This window comes from Acromyrmex echinatior, chromosome 2 (assembly GCF_024713525.1).
Source record: "Acromyrmex echinatior isolate Ae372 chromosome 2, ASM2471352v2, whole genome shotgun sequence".
Lineage (NCBI taxonomy): Eukaryota > Metazoa > Arthropoda > Insecta > Hymenoptera > Formicidae > Acromyrmex > Acromyrmex echinatior.
In genome coordinates, this window is record NC_141853.1 from 23,111,250 (window position 1) to 23,126,727 (window position 15,478).

Here is a 15,478-nt window from a genome sequence, read left to right on the forward strand (position 1 = left end):
TTACAATCATACATATATATAACAGCTATATGCTATTTATTCTCACTATAAAAAAACACGGATATATTTTACACAATATGCTTATATACGTCATAATCCAGCGTTACAAAACGATAACAGATCTATATTGAAAATATATGGTCAATTATAATTAAAAATAAAGTAAAAACATAAGCAATTGTAAATTAATCTTAAGTAATGGTGTTAAAAATTATTCGAAGAATGATATATAATAAGCTTTTTCCTGAATAAATATTTGAATAAAATCAATCAGAGATCTCATTTATATGTATATCGGTATTGTAAATTAATTAAAACGTGTAGATAATAAACAAAATTTATCTTTGAGTTTAGCTCTTTGTCAAATATTAATTTGAAATCTAATACATATTCTCTTTTATCTTTCTCTCTCTTTTCTTCTCTTAATATGTATACATCAATACAGACTTTTATACATATTGTACATATGTATATGTGTAAAATTATAAATATCTATGTTAATTAGTATGCCTATCTTTGTACATTTGTGTAAATAACAACGGTAAATATATCGAATGTATCACTCTTATACAAGACTATTATTAAAGCAGTCTTCAGCAATTATATAAATACATAATAATAATAATACAATTGGAATTTACAAATATATATAATAGAACAAATCTTCTAAAAAAGGAGTGAAAAGAAAGCATAACAAAAAAGAAGAAAAAGAAGAGAGACCAGCAACACAACAATAACATGATCAAAATGACAAAAATTTAGAAAATATCGCTTATGCTACCATATATTGCCATTCTTTGAAGTATTTTCAACCGTGTATACACATATATACTCTACATTAATCTATAGAATTTATCTTCTATGGAGTTAATCATTATCCAGAAATTTGAGTTGTGCATGTCTAAAAACACACATACTGTACATTTTTTGTACACTATTTTGTACTTTTTTTTTTAAATAGGAATAAGAATGTATGTGTGTGCGCCACGAAGCTACTGCTCGTAAATAGACTTCTGTAACGGAACATCTCGCTCTATATAAATCGTGTAAAACTATACAAATATATTATAATATGATTTGCGCAAGATTTACCAAAATATACTGTTGCGATGGTGATAATATAATTCGATATTTTTTTAACAATGGAAAATATAAAAAATATGCTCTTTAGGATCCTCGCTCTTTCTTGTGATTACATTCCACATTATAATCATGTTTATGATGCATACATGTATGCTCGATTACAACGGTATATTACTCTTACATTGTTTTTGCAGAAAAGAAGACTTATTATGTATTTTCTTAGCAAATTTGTGATTCCTGATTCTGTTATTACTCTGTATTTATAATTGCTAGAGACTAGTTTAACAATACTCTTATATAAGAGTAGTATGCTTCACCGTAATTCTCCAATCGGCGCATTTTGAGACCACAATTCGTCTATAAATCTATATAAAGTATCACTAACAGCTACCTGTAACAGACATTAAGAAAAAAAACATATTTATATAATTTATCGTATTTTCGAGATTTTTATGAACAATGCTGCTATCTACTTTAAAAATATCTGAACTAAAAATATTAAACATTTTTAAAAAATTGTCAAATTTATTACTCCAAAACTTTAAGTCGAGAAATCTATACATGATTATATTAATCCTTAGTAACTCTCAAAATATAATACTAAAATTTTACCTTATATGGTGTTGGATTCAAATTTCTTTTATGATCGTTACGCAATGTATTGAGAGATTCTTGCACTCTATTGCGAACCTCTTGTAAAGTAGGTAATGGTTGATACAATTTGCCGTCTTTCCAATATATCTGTAAGATATTTTATTTATTAATTATAAATCATAAATATTAATGTCAATAATATCAATAATAATATATATAAAGCCGCTTATAAAATAACTGATAAATAGTTTATATATAAAAAAGCGAAATGGAATAATCAAATTTACAAAAGAAAAATTTAACTATAAATTGATTAAGAAAATCTAAACTATACAGAATGCATAATTTTAAACATTTATATTATTATCTATAATATATTATGTAATGTAATTTGAAAATTACAGGATTCTTTTTATTTAATTTATTTTTTTATCGGTCTAAATTTCATTTATAATTGAAAACTTATTCAAACGAATGATAATCTTAATTCCCTGTTATAAACAATATAATTATAATAAGTTTAGCTATTGGCGCTATACTATGTACGCGATAAATTTCAATATTATTTGTGCTTCTCGTATTTAATTAATAATTCGTATACATGTTTCGGCTACTTTTTAATCTTCAGTACATACAGATGACGTTAGGGTCTTTCCGAAAATCTTTGCTGAGATTCATATATCCTAAAGATGCTTTAATTTTCTTAACTACATAAATAATATTTTGACACATGACACTCAGCAAAGATTTTCGAAAAGGTCCTAACGTTTCAGTTTTTAAATTTGATAAGACAGCAGTTCACTTTGGTGCTGAAATACGAACAAAAATTTTATTGCGAAGTTATTTTAATTATTAATTGACTAAATTGTTATATCAACAGTGTTTTGATGGAGATGAGTTTAATATTATTATTGATAACAGCTATATTTATAATTTATGAATAAATTTTGTGAATCACTTGAAAGCGCTTAATCACTGTTGCACCATCCAGCTAAGTCAATTGATTGCTAGTCGATTGATTGTCTTTTCTCCAATAAATAGTTGATTGATCACCTTACATGAAAACATTGCGGATATTAATAATGGCAAAAACATGTGAGTATTGTCGTTTTATATCTTGTTGCTTATTATGGATTCATTTGTATGTATTGAAGATGGCTAAAAAGTTAGCCAAAACATGTATACGAATTATTAATTAAATACGAGAGATACAATTTAATAATATTGAAATTTATTGCGCACATAGCGTTAATTCCTAATAGTCAAATTTGTTATAATTATATTGAAAACTTATTTTAATTAGATGATATACCTTGTGCAGAGATTCCACTCGGGATGGTGTAACATTAGCCCTTTTTGTTTGCTGAAACGGATGCCTACAGAGAACCTTCTGCATTACTTGCGGTGGATCTTCCGTTGTTATCTGCAAAAGATCTATCAATGCGTAGCCATCCGACCCGTACAGTCTATAAGCATCTTTTCTGCCAGGTATTGTGACCTTTCCAACTTCTTGACTCAGCTTGATTCTCGGCTCATTATTAATTTCTACCATTTTGTAAACACATCCCAGAGCCGGTTGTCTTTGGCATGTTACGAGATGCGTTCCAATCCCAAAACAATCAATTTTATGGCTCTGGAAAATATTAATTTTTTTTTAATTATATATTTTTTACATTCGCGATTTGTAAATTTTTACCTGCTCGTTCAAACTTATTATAGTCTCCTCATTGATATCGTTGGATGCGCAAATCATTAATTTTGCAAACCATGATATGTCGTACTTGATGGCAATTTTCTCGAAAATATCTCTTGCCACATTACTAAGATACGCTAAATCACCACTGTCAATCCTGATACCGACAGCTCTGTATCCCAAGTCGTTCAAAGCTAACGCTACCGCGCAGAAGTTTAACAGACCGCTCCTATTCGTAAAATATATATCTATGAGATATTTAAGTAACTAACACATTCTACTCTAGTTTATCTATCAATTACAACTAAATGACTTAATTGAAAAGCAATCTAGTCACACACTTTTTATGCTATTATAATTTGGTAAAAATTGTATAAAATAAAGCCTAAACTTGGCAATGTATTTTGTGTGAAAATAAATTCTTTTTTGTATTTCCGTTTCAATTTAAATTAAAAAATGAATTTCTGTCACATTACTTCTATACTTTTTGCAACATCAAATTTACTTCTTTAGTTTGCCAAGTTTAGAATTAAGAAACATTGCGCACAAAAGATTAAGCACACAATAAAACAACTACAACTACATAAACTTGCGCATTCGCTGTTAATTAATATAGAGTAACAAGAGAGTAACAAGTATTTCAATCAATTATTAATGTATTGTCATTAATTTACGTTTCCAATAAAAAAACGTATATGATATTCTAACAAATATACAAATATATAGCCAATTGGTATATCGATGATATAAACATATCACGATAAACGTAACATTTTATTTACTAATATATTTTTTCACTTTTTTTTACAATATATTTCCTTTTGTATTACACAAATATTTTATATATTTTGTTATTTAAACATGCAATTTCGTCGCAAATTTTTGTCACAAGTTTAATATATAAGACTGCTATACTATTAAAATATTTGTGTAATATATAAAATGTGCCCATGTCAATTTCCGAAAAAATTAAGGGGCAGAATTGGGAGGGGCACTATATAAGATCACAAATATATAATGGTTAACAACTAAATTCTAATGAAAAATAAGATTTTGATTATTTTATCTCTAATTGGCACGTCATAGGAGTAGCATGATATGATAATTTGCAATTTGCCCATTTTGCAGAATATTTGCAACTTTTTCTAAGTGAAAGGTAGAGGAGTGAATTAAATTAATATATTATCAGCTACTAAAATTCAAAGAAGCTTCAAATTGCTGAGTTTTAGAAATATATCAAAATAATTTTCTATGTATCTCATTAAATGATCTCAACCATTATAATATTACTTATAAAGGCTTTGGTGGCGCAAAAAAATTAAAATATGATTCGCAAAGCATAGATTTGACGAGAAAAAGGGGGAAGAAAAAGAATCGCATTCCGCAAAACAGGCAAACAGAACGATATCGTACCTCATATAGAGCTCACCCAATTCGCCTCGTCTTAAAAAGCCATTCTTGTGAAGTTGCGAAGTTGGTTCTGATTTAAATGGGTTGTTTCTCACACCGTTTTGGGCGTGTGTATTGGACCCATTAGTTAGAAGTTTATTCTTTACATTTAGGCTGGCCACTTGTGCCTGCCCCTTGGCCAATGTCTCAATGCTACAAACACACTCCTGTTAGGTCACAGTGTGTATACGCATGTCATTGTGCCTGTTCGCGACGCGCTGATAAAACTAAATTATGGAATCGCTAATGACATCGAATTAAGAATATACTTCTGTCTCATTGAAATATGGATTTAATTACGCTAATTATTTTCTATTTCTGTTGGTAGAAGATGAATATATACGAGATAAAAAAAGAAACTTTATAGTAAAAATTAACATTTGATTTTGAAATTATAATTGTGATGATATATTTAAAAAATTATATACAGTATATACTACATCTATGCAATTAGAAGATTTTAATTATGTATGTATATCACAAATATCCTCTATTATATACATAAAAAGATATAAGCTAATACATGCATTGACAGCAATTAACAGCATTGCCGTGCGCAGTATACGTAATGTCTCAAAATAGTGCCTATATTTTAAATCATTTTTAAATAATAAATATTTTAAAAATTTATTTCTAAAATATCTTCACTTTTTGTTAATTTAAATATTACATGTATAACGTAAATATCTATATACTATATAAAATTATTAAAATATACACATACGTATATATAAAATAATCAAAAGCATAATAAAACTATTCGTAAAATATAAGACATATAGTATACTAGTAACATAAAAGAAATAAATATAAACAACACAGTTTATGCAAGTCCATGCATTGATGTAAAATTGAATGTGCAACAAAAGAAAATTAAAATAATCCAAAGCTTCCAAAACGCCAATTAAAAAAATAAATATTGAGCTTTCTATTTAAAAGCATTAAATAAACATGCGACATAATTACGTACCTCTTAACATCGTACGTGTCCACAAGAGCAGTGAATCTTTCCGGGAAAGCGACGGCATAACTAATCAAAGCCGCTAATTCTCCATCAGACGCCTGCGAAGCTAAAGCTCCCAAATCGTCGGCAATAGCCTCGCGATGCTTACAAGCGAGTTCTAATACATCTAAAATGTCACCCGTTTGCTTATGCGCCAATGTCTATGAGAGAAACAGATCAATCTTTTTTTCTTCCTTCCAATTATATTATGCAGAGTTTCAATTTAACATTTATTAGAGTTAATTTAATTAACTTAAAGAAAATTCGTGTCGAATGTACCTACTTTCCCTTGCAGATCGCTGATGCTGGTGAAAGACGTGATATATGCATGTGCATGTGTGCCACATACAGGTATATTGAACAGCTTTCCAGCCAAGACATTACTAGTCCCATCAAATCCACCTGTAATACAATAATTACTTCTAACTTAATTTAAATTGTTTCTAATTTTTAATTTGCTTATGTCTCATATATCAAAATATATGCGTATTTTTAAAAATATATTAATGTTTTATAAACATTTGTTAAACAATACAAATATTTCTGATTGTCTTTAATCCATATTTAAATAAAATTGTCAATGATTCCTCTGTTTGAAGATATTTTAGTTGATCTGCACTCTACATATGTTCAAAAATAATAGCTAATTAGTTTCAGCAGTTTCATATAAGACACATATGCATGTATGTATTGCGCGCGTGCTTGTGTGTGTGTATCCAGTTGAAACTATATATTCTCTATCTGACCTCCTAAATTGTTACTCATCACTTAGACAGTACCAACCGGCACTGAGTGGAACAATGTATTGATTTCACTTTTCATGAAATTGTTAAGCATAGTATAAGAGTGATGGAGTGGTACCAGACACTTCCATTTTCATTATATATTATATTACAGACTGACATAGGTATATTTAAGATTTTTATATTTCAAACTTTATATATGATTAATAAATAACAATATAAAAGTTATTCAAGATATATTATGTGTAGAAAGATTTTATACATTTTATTAGCAAGTATCAAACGTACACGTTATGTGCAACAAAAACTTTTACATTGTATACTTTTACGCTCATATGCGCTTTCGTAATGTAGGCCATTGCGACACAGTAATAGCTCAGCGCTAAAGAGACGCAAAGCGTTTTAGCGCGAGACACTGTCGGATATCTTTACGCGGAACAATGAGAGTTTTTGTACAATTATCATGCAGAGTAATTAGTATAATGAACGTATGCAATACAAAAAAAATATCAACTGATATCATTGGCAATTAACACAAACTTACTATACAATGGAATATTTTGGATTCAATGCTAATTCTTAAACTCATTTTATGTAATAGAGTTATAGTAACTATTTTGTTTCAAACTCGAAAAATGCGGTCTGTAACTTCTCATTAAATTCATAATATAATTGTAGACTTTATTACACTAATTAAATAAGGTAAGTATAAGTAAAGTATTTACCAACATAGCTGTATTTAGATGCACTCAATCCTCCATCAGGTCCTTGCGCTCTTCGAAGACCAAATTCAAGCAGCGTTATGTTTTTCCCAGCTACCATGCGATATCGTGCCGCGTTGGTCGCCATTAGACTTGCATAGTTGACCAATGTTAACAGAGTTGTTTCTAAGAGCTGTACCATTATTAATGGTCCTTCCACTCTTATCAAAGGAACTCTGCAATTAAAATCAACAATTATATCTAAGCAATTTACACTTATTCAAATAATAAATTAAAATTACAATAGACATTAATTAAATTGTTAAATAAAATTGTTTTTTAAATTCATTTATAAATACATTAAAAACTTTTATTCGTATTTCTGTTGCAATGATATATGTTTCTAAAATACTAAAATTAGTATATCTCTAAATACTGACTTTTCAGAAGAAAGAATGAGAAAGATATTTCCTAAACTCACCTTGGAAATACGACCGATCCCTCATCTATGGCGTATATTGTAACATTTCTTGCAGTGAGACTTTGTAGATAATCAAAGAATCTTTGGTCTACTGTAGCAGGCATAGTCGACTTCAGGTACTTGATATCTGTGATATCAAAAATAAGATATCGTATAATATAATTCATAAAGTATATATGCGAATAATAAGTAGCTTCAGTAAATACATACCACTAGGAGAATAATGAAATTTATTCAAGAATTTTATGCACTCCTCAAGCCCGGCAAAAATCGTGAATTCTCCCTGAAAAGGATTCTTACGGAAGAATAAATCAAATACAGCGTGATCATTCATTTTGCCGCTCTTCCAATAGGCGTAAGCCATAGTGATTTGATATAAATCTGAAAACAAGCATTGTCCTTCAGTAAATAAGAAATAAAACTTGGAATACATTCAAAAATTCAGTCTCAACAATATTATGGAGAATTGATAGTATATAATTTATAGTATATTATCAGAAAAAAGGAAAAAAAGGGAAAGTTACATAAGAAACAAACGCATTTACTAAATTTATGCCAAATTATACCTTCAATATTCTATAATTAAATATCAACCGTTAATACCGTGCTTTTTGCCGACGGGAAAATTACCATGTTTCCATATTGTCTTTTTATCTGCAAGACAGCATTTTGCAGTGCATACCGAAGGTAACGCGCGTGTCTTTTTGCATGTGAAAGTGGCTTTGTGGAAAAAAAATATTCTAAGCAGGTTCACATTACAAATGTAAATGTCGCGAGATATGCCAACAAGAGATATTTGTGTGTGACTTACATCACCATCAGAATATTTACAAATATAATCACGTTTTTTAAAACTTGTATTCACGTGGTTGTACGAGTGACACGAGTGACCCTTTCCGTTCAGAGAAGTCCGCCGTCGTAATCGTGTACAATTTATCGCATAACAATTCTATATATACTTTGCTCCCGTATGATCTTCTCGTCCCTCGCTATCTCATCGTCGTGGCGTCGAGAAAATTGTCAATCATTCAAGTAGAAAAGAAAAAAAGTATAAATCCTTCGCGTTGGAAAAAACGTGACTCCACCGCTCTCGTTCGAGAAATACGTTTTCGTTTCCGTTTTCTATATAAACGATGTTCAGGACGCATTTCCTGGAAAGCGAGCATCGCTCTCTGCGACAAATTGAGTCTCTCACTCGTGCAGACGATTCGTTCCCGAGGACCATCGAGGACGAGGACAGAACTGAGGTTAGTTCGACGCGCGGATGGCCGAAGTGGAAACCGAATCCGTGAGGCGCGCCCCTTTCCTCCCTCGTTACGTACCTGTGAGCAGCGGCTGAACGATGCCATTCTGCCGCGAGTTGCAGCATGTCCCATCGTCGTCGTCCGACATTTCGAAAATAGGAGGCCCGCTCGCGTGCATCCGATCCGTAAGATATGACTCGCTCTCCCGATCTCGCTCCGTCGTCGGCGCTGCCCCCGCAGATCCGCTCACGCTTGCAGTTGCACTCACTTTTTGCACTTTCTGCATCTCGGAAATGAAATGGATATATTGCGCACACATACAACCCGCACGCGAGGTTCGTTAGATGTATATCCTATGTTAGATATTAAACTTGTCGCGTAAATAACCTTTGTGGACTCATTCCCGTCTGTAAAAAAAAAAAACAGTACAATTGTAGCGAAATATTAATATGATTAATACGAATTAATTAAATTAATTCACTGAAAATTAATGGAGTCCCTTTCGAACCCCCTCCCCTCCTTCTCCTCCTCCTCGTGTTGTCCCGCGATGAAACAAAAGAAATGCTGGGTCAGTATATATTCGGCGGGAAGAGCAAAAAGAAAAGAGTGATTAACGAGGACGCGCAACGATTGCAAGAGATGAGCCTTACTTTTTGCACAGGTTCCTCGCGCTATCCGATCCGACGGTGATCCACGATCCGCACTAGCACTGACGATGATACCGACGTGATAGCGTCGACTAGCATGCCTCCGCGCGAGTCGCGATGTAATATACGGCTCGCGAGAATCGATAGGGAACGTTTGAAGGACGCGCGGCGGCGTTGGCACGGCCTGTTACACCCGCCGATCTCGTTAATTGTCAGAGCCGTTTATCCGAAATTCAACCGGGTAATCCGAGCATCGCGGATCCGGATTCCGAGATCCGAATGCGTGCGCATCCCCCTGCTCTGGTTTTTCAGCGCGAAAGGGAAGATTGCACAACTTATCGTATCTTATACGCTTATTTCATCAATATTAATTCAGACAGCACACAATATTCAGAAAATATTTATAAAATATTTATAAATGTTTATAAGAAATATTTTGTAAATATCTTCGTGGTCTTAAATTGCACAGATTATAAATATTTATTGTAAATATATGAAATATTTATTGTTGTAAATGCTATAAAAGTACTTGATAAGACATTAGAATATTTATATAATTTTTCAAAAAATTAATAGTAATAATTATTGTCATAAGTATCCTGATGTGCTTTCTGGGAAGAAGATTATGAATTCTTTAGCGATATTATTGTCAATTAATTGTTGTTAATGAATCTTTTCTTTTTTATAAATGATGTAATCTCTCCCTCTCCAGCAACATCAAAATAAAATCAAAATGACCTTAAAGTAACTAACAAAAGTGATCATATTTCAATCAATAACGATTTCAACGTTATATTGACATTATCGTGATTTGTTATTCTGCTTGAGTTATTAATTAAAAATGTAACGATTTGATTACTAAATAACTTTTTTTATTCTAGTCGATATTCATAATCGATTCTTTGTTTAATTTCAAGTACAGTCTTAAGATAACATAAACCAATCACAGAACCGTATTAGCATTCATCTTCTGATGAAAATAAAAAAAAAATTAAGAGTGTAAGATCAATGTAATGAGTGAAGCAACTTTATTCACTTAAAGCAGCTTCTAGTAATGTCATATAATTTGTCAGCGAATTCTCTCGATGCTGCTTTCATTCGCTTGAAGCAAGTTTCTTAATTTGTCAACAAATTCGCTGAAAGCTTCTTCTATATGCTTGTTTTTTATTCGCTAATATTTAAAATTTTGAAGTCGCAGCGTCGAGTGGTCACTTGACGACTTAAAAAAAGTTCGCTTTGGAAAAGCAAAAATCAACGCAAGAAATTAACAACAAGCTAGTGACAAGCTAACGATAAGCGTCGAAAGCAGTATTTCCTACAACTAGACGCTAACAAGAAGAAACCAGCGTTTAGAAAAAGTTTTTAGTAGCGAATTCGCTATGACATCACTAGACGCTGCTTCAAGCGAATAAAGTTGCCCCGTGTAAATCATCATAATAGAGACGAGTAACAGAAGCATAAACGGAGTTTCCAGGAGGTAAAATTGAGACAATTAAATATAAAAAGAGTATATAAATACCTCGTTTACATTTTATTTTCTCAATTTTTATGTCCTAAAAATTTCGTTTAATCTTGATCTGTTTATTTTAGAAAACTTTGAACAAACAATTTTAAATGTTACAGGTATAATAACAAAATGGTAAAATAAATACCACTGTCATAAACTTAAAAATATCCTCTCTAGCTATTGCTTTTACAATAATCTTGTTGCTATTTCGTTCTTATTTCAAAATTGTCTTAAATAATATGTACAGTGAATGCAGAAAGTCTTCGTATAGGAGAGATTTTTATTTAAAAAAACCTTATTTGTAGAAAATGAACATTAATTTGTAATTTATTGACAACGAATACAATAAATGGAACTTTTTTTAAATTATTATAAACAAAAAAATATAATAATCTAAATATAGTGTCTTAATAACATTTAAAAAGTAAAAAATTATATTATTTTATTGTACAAAAAATATTCGTACACTTGTTTTTAATTTACATAATATATTAATTTAATATTTTGTGGGATAGCCGTTAAACCCTAATCACAATCCGCAGTCTTCGGTACATCGATTGCACTAGATTTCGCGTGGTGATTCCCATTCTTCTCGAAGAGCGATTTTTAAATCTTCTCAATTGGAAATCCGCCTTTTCCTAATAGCATCTCCAAGAATGCTCTACAAATGTTCAATAAGATTAAAGTCCAATAATTGCGGAGATGTATGCAATTATTTTGATACATTATACAACAGCCATTGCTTCGTATTGTAAGCTGTATGCTTAGGATCATTATCATGTTGAAAAATATTATCGACAATTTCTAATTTTTGTGTACTGACAGAAAGATTCTCTTTCAAAATTTCGATGTACATTTTATGATCCATTATGCCATCAATAATATGTAAATTGCTGACACCTGCTGCGTTCATACACCTCCAAACATAAGCACAGAACTACCACCGTTTAACTGTGAGAATGAGATTTTTTGGAACGAATTCCATTTTTTTTTTTCGTTACACCACACGTCTCCTATCAGAATTGAAAACATTAAATTTATTTTCGTTTGAAAAAAATCACTGTATTCCAATGTTGTTTAGATTTATTAAGATACTGTTTCGCAAATTCTAATCATTTAATACGATTGATCGCATTTACCCAAAACTTTTTCCTAGCACATTTCGAATTGTAATAGTAGAAACGTGTACATCGAGATTTTCAAGTACGGCTGTAATCTTTGGGACACTTTGAGTCTATCTTTATTTGACGGATTGTAAAACGTTTGTCTGTCTCACTTAAGACCTGTGATCGGCCACTTCTCGACTTATTTTTCACCGTCTTTCTTTCACAAAAGCGATCAATTATTGATTCAATTGTTGACCGAAGTCTGTTGATAAGCTGAGCAATTTCACGAAGAGATTTACATTGATTGTGTAATTCAATTATAACTTTTCGCTCTTCTTCACTTGTCTTCCTGCTTTTGCGATCCATTTTGCTTGAATGACGCAGTAAGACTGATATTATTTATTTTTCAAAGGTAGCGCGCATAATTCGCAAACGTAGCGTTCAATCCTAATATAAACAAAAGAGTTTCGGCGAAAATAATCTTGTTTATCTTAGAAATTAAATTTCTCGATTGTACGAATACTTTTTGTGTATTTAAATAATATAATTTTTCATTTTCGCTTATTATTAAGATAATTCGGTTCTATTGTTTTATGTCACCAAGATTATAATACTTAAAAATTGAAATAGTCGATTTTATGGAGATTTCAAGCTCTGATTGACTTGTCAAATAATATAAATCGATAACTTGTCAAGTAATATTTGACACTTTTTTAACGTGGATAGGAATTAATTTTTTATTTAACACATAAAAAAGAAGATTAGAGACAACGAACTATATAATTAAATATTTAATTGAAAGCAATTCTAGTTATTTAGATTAACTTAAATGACAATTATTATTTTTGTAAGTGCGGATAGAATTTTATTATTTTCTTGTTGCTTGATAAGGAGAAAGATTTAATTATTTTAGTCAAAATTTGGTTGAAGTAATTGATGTTTAATGTTTATATTTGGAGAAGAAAGAAATATAACATAGGAATATTACATTTGTAGCAACATTGGTTATCTCTCTCCCCCATAGATAAATTTGAGATTAAATACTTGAAACTCGATAATAACTGAAGAAACATTCTTCTAACTAGACAAACAACAGATAAAAGAAGAAGAAAAAGACGAGAAAAGAAACTTTAACGAAAAATTTATGATGTAAAAATCAAACTGGGAGTTTAAAAGATTTCCGAAACTAAAAATTTAATGATACAAAGTATGAGACAAGTCTCCTGCACACTGAACCTCTTTTTTAATACTTATACTCGCAACAAAAAATAATACCGAAGAATTATTTTTGGACATTAACTATAAAAGAAACAAACATCGAAACGAACAAAGAAAAGTAGAAAAAATGAAAAAAATGGAAATGAAAAATTTATTTTCTAACAAAGGATCTTTCGATTTAGGTGTGATTTTTATTCGAAGAGGAAAAAATGCTAATTCTTTTAAAAGATTTGTCAATATGATTTTGTTGCGGGAAAAAATTTCTTTGTCAACGCGATATTTTTCTACTAATACTTGACACTTTTTTAACATGGATAGAAATTAATTTTTTATTTAATATGTGAAAAAGAAGATTAGATAATAATCTTGACATTTTATTTTTAAGAAAGAAAAAGCCGCAACAACCTACCTATCTATCTTACAGGTAATCTGACTTTGAATACTCAGAATATTTGAAAATATTTTAAAAGATAGTTTAGAGTATTAAAAATGAAAATTAAAAATCGATTTTTAGATGCCGAAAGAGAATACCCCCTTAAATCAATTGTCAATCGATTTTTAATTGAATTCGATCCGATCAATTATCACTTAAACGACTTCCAATTAATATGGATCATCAATCAAGCGATTTTCGATTAATTTGGCTTAAATCAATCGCTAATCGAATTATTTTCAATTAAATTTACTCACATCGATTGTCAATTAAATGATTTTCGATTAACTTCGCTTGAGTCAATCGTCATTCCAAAAATAAAGTTTCTATTATTTGCTTAAATTAATCGTAAATTGAATTATATTTAATTGAATTTTTTCATATCAATTATCAATTAAATATATAACTTAATTTAAATGTAATTATTTAAGTATAACTCTGTATATTTATATACAAACACACACACACACACACAGAAAAATGCATAATGTACGCAAGTAATAATTACTTAATTTGTTTCAAGTATTAAAAAAGCTCATATATCCGCAAAACCTATTGCAAATTCATTATAAGCGTTAAATTTATTCAAACTATCTTTTGAATCCTAGTAAGCTTAATTAAATTCAAAATTATTAAATTAAAACAAATTCAATTTGCTTATTTTATATAAAAAATTATTTCTTTAATCAATTTATAATATTCTTCAAATAAAAATAAATTCTTGTCTTTAATACATAATAATGAGCTTTCTACAATTTGTAATAAGTATATTTTAAGATTATTATCACGAAAATATTTTTTATATTTAATCTTTAATCTTTTAAAAATACATACAAAAAAGAAGGCAAATTGAGTAATCATTTTTCTTAACTATAGAATGATATTTTTCTGTGTATATATATGTACATATAAAAGATGTATGTACATTATATATTTTTATACATGTATACACATGCAGTCAGTGTATATAATAACATATACTGTATATATATATATATATATAATAATATACTTTATATATAGAATATATTATTATATATACATTATATTATTAATAGTAATATAAATATAATTTTTAATTATAACAATGATATAATTATATTATATATATGATCGTTAAAATTCACAGTTGCTTCTGAATTATTGCCACGCGCGCTTCTTCAAAAAAATAGGATTACGTCAATTCGAACATCGTAATGAAGTATAATAATAGTATGTGAGCACAGTGGCAATTAGTTCGATTAAACACGTATATCGTTAGGGGCAACATGTTGCCGCAACCGACGTCGTTGCGGATGATGCCGTATACATGTTGCGGCAATCCTTGTCTTTGACAATGAGAAAAGAAAAAAAAGAGAAGAATATATATATATATATATATATAGAGAGAGAGAGAGAGAGAGAGAGAGAGAGAGAGAGAGGGAGAGAGAGAGAGAGAGATAAAAAGGAGAGATACTTTTCGAACCCGGACAAAGTTTGCGTGCAGAAAAAAATTTAACGCTTTATATATCGCGTGTCACTTCTTCCGCAGTTGAAATCATGAGTCGCTAAAGTGGAACCTCGAGCCTCATTTCGA

At 30.0% G+C, this 15,478-nt stretch overlaps 1 protein-coding gene across 2 annotated transcripts; it reads right to left on the reverse strand.

The window, feature by feature from the left end:
- Window positions 1-19: 19 nt before the first annotated feature.
- LOC105154386 (nicotinate phosphoribosyltransferase-like) lies at window positions 20-9,899 on the reverse strand. Of its 2 annotated transcripts, XM_087416685.1 has the most exons (12): window positions 9,642-9,899; window positions 9,070-9,398; window positions 7,958-8,128; window positions 7,748-7,874; window positions 7,291-7,502; window positions 6,106-6,224; window positions 5,790-5,983; window positions 4,784-4,972; window positions 3,374-3,599; window positions 2,990-3,310; window positions 1,696-1,824; window positions 20-1,474 (listed from the first exon to the last, which is right to left on the reverse strand). In XM_087416685.1, the coding sequence occupies exons 2-12, from the start codon at window positions 9,308-9,310 to the stop codon at window positions 1,397-1,399; spliced, it is 2,007 nt and encodes a 668-aa protein (XP_087272811.1). In that variant the 5' UTR covers window positions 9,311-9,398; window positions 9,642-9,899; the 3' UTR covers window positions 20-1,396. The 2 variants fall into 2 exon arrangements, with proteins under 2 accessions (XP_087272811.1, XP_011068178.2); XM_011069876.2 differs by lacking the exon at window positions 4,784-4,972 and having other exon boundaries at window positions 9,642-9,898.
- Between the last annotated feature and the right edge of the window lie 5,579 nt (window positions 9,900-15,478).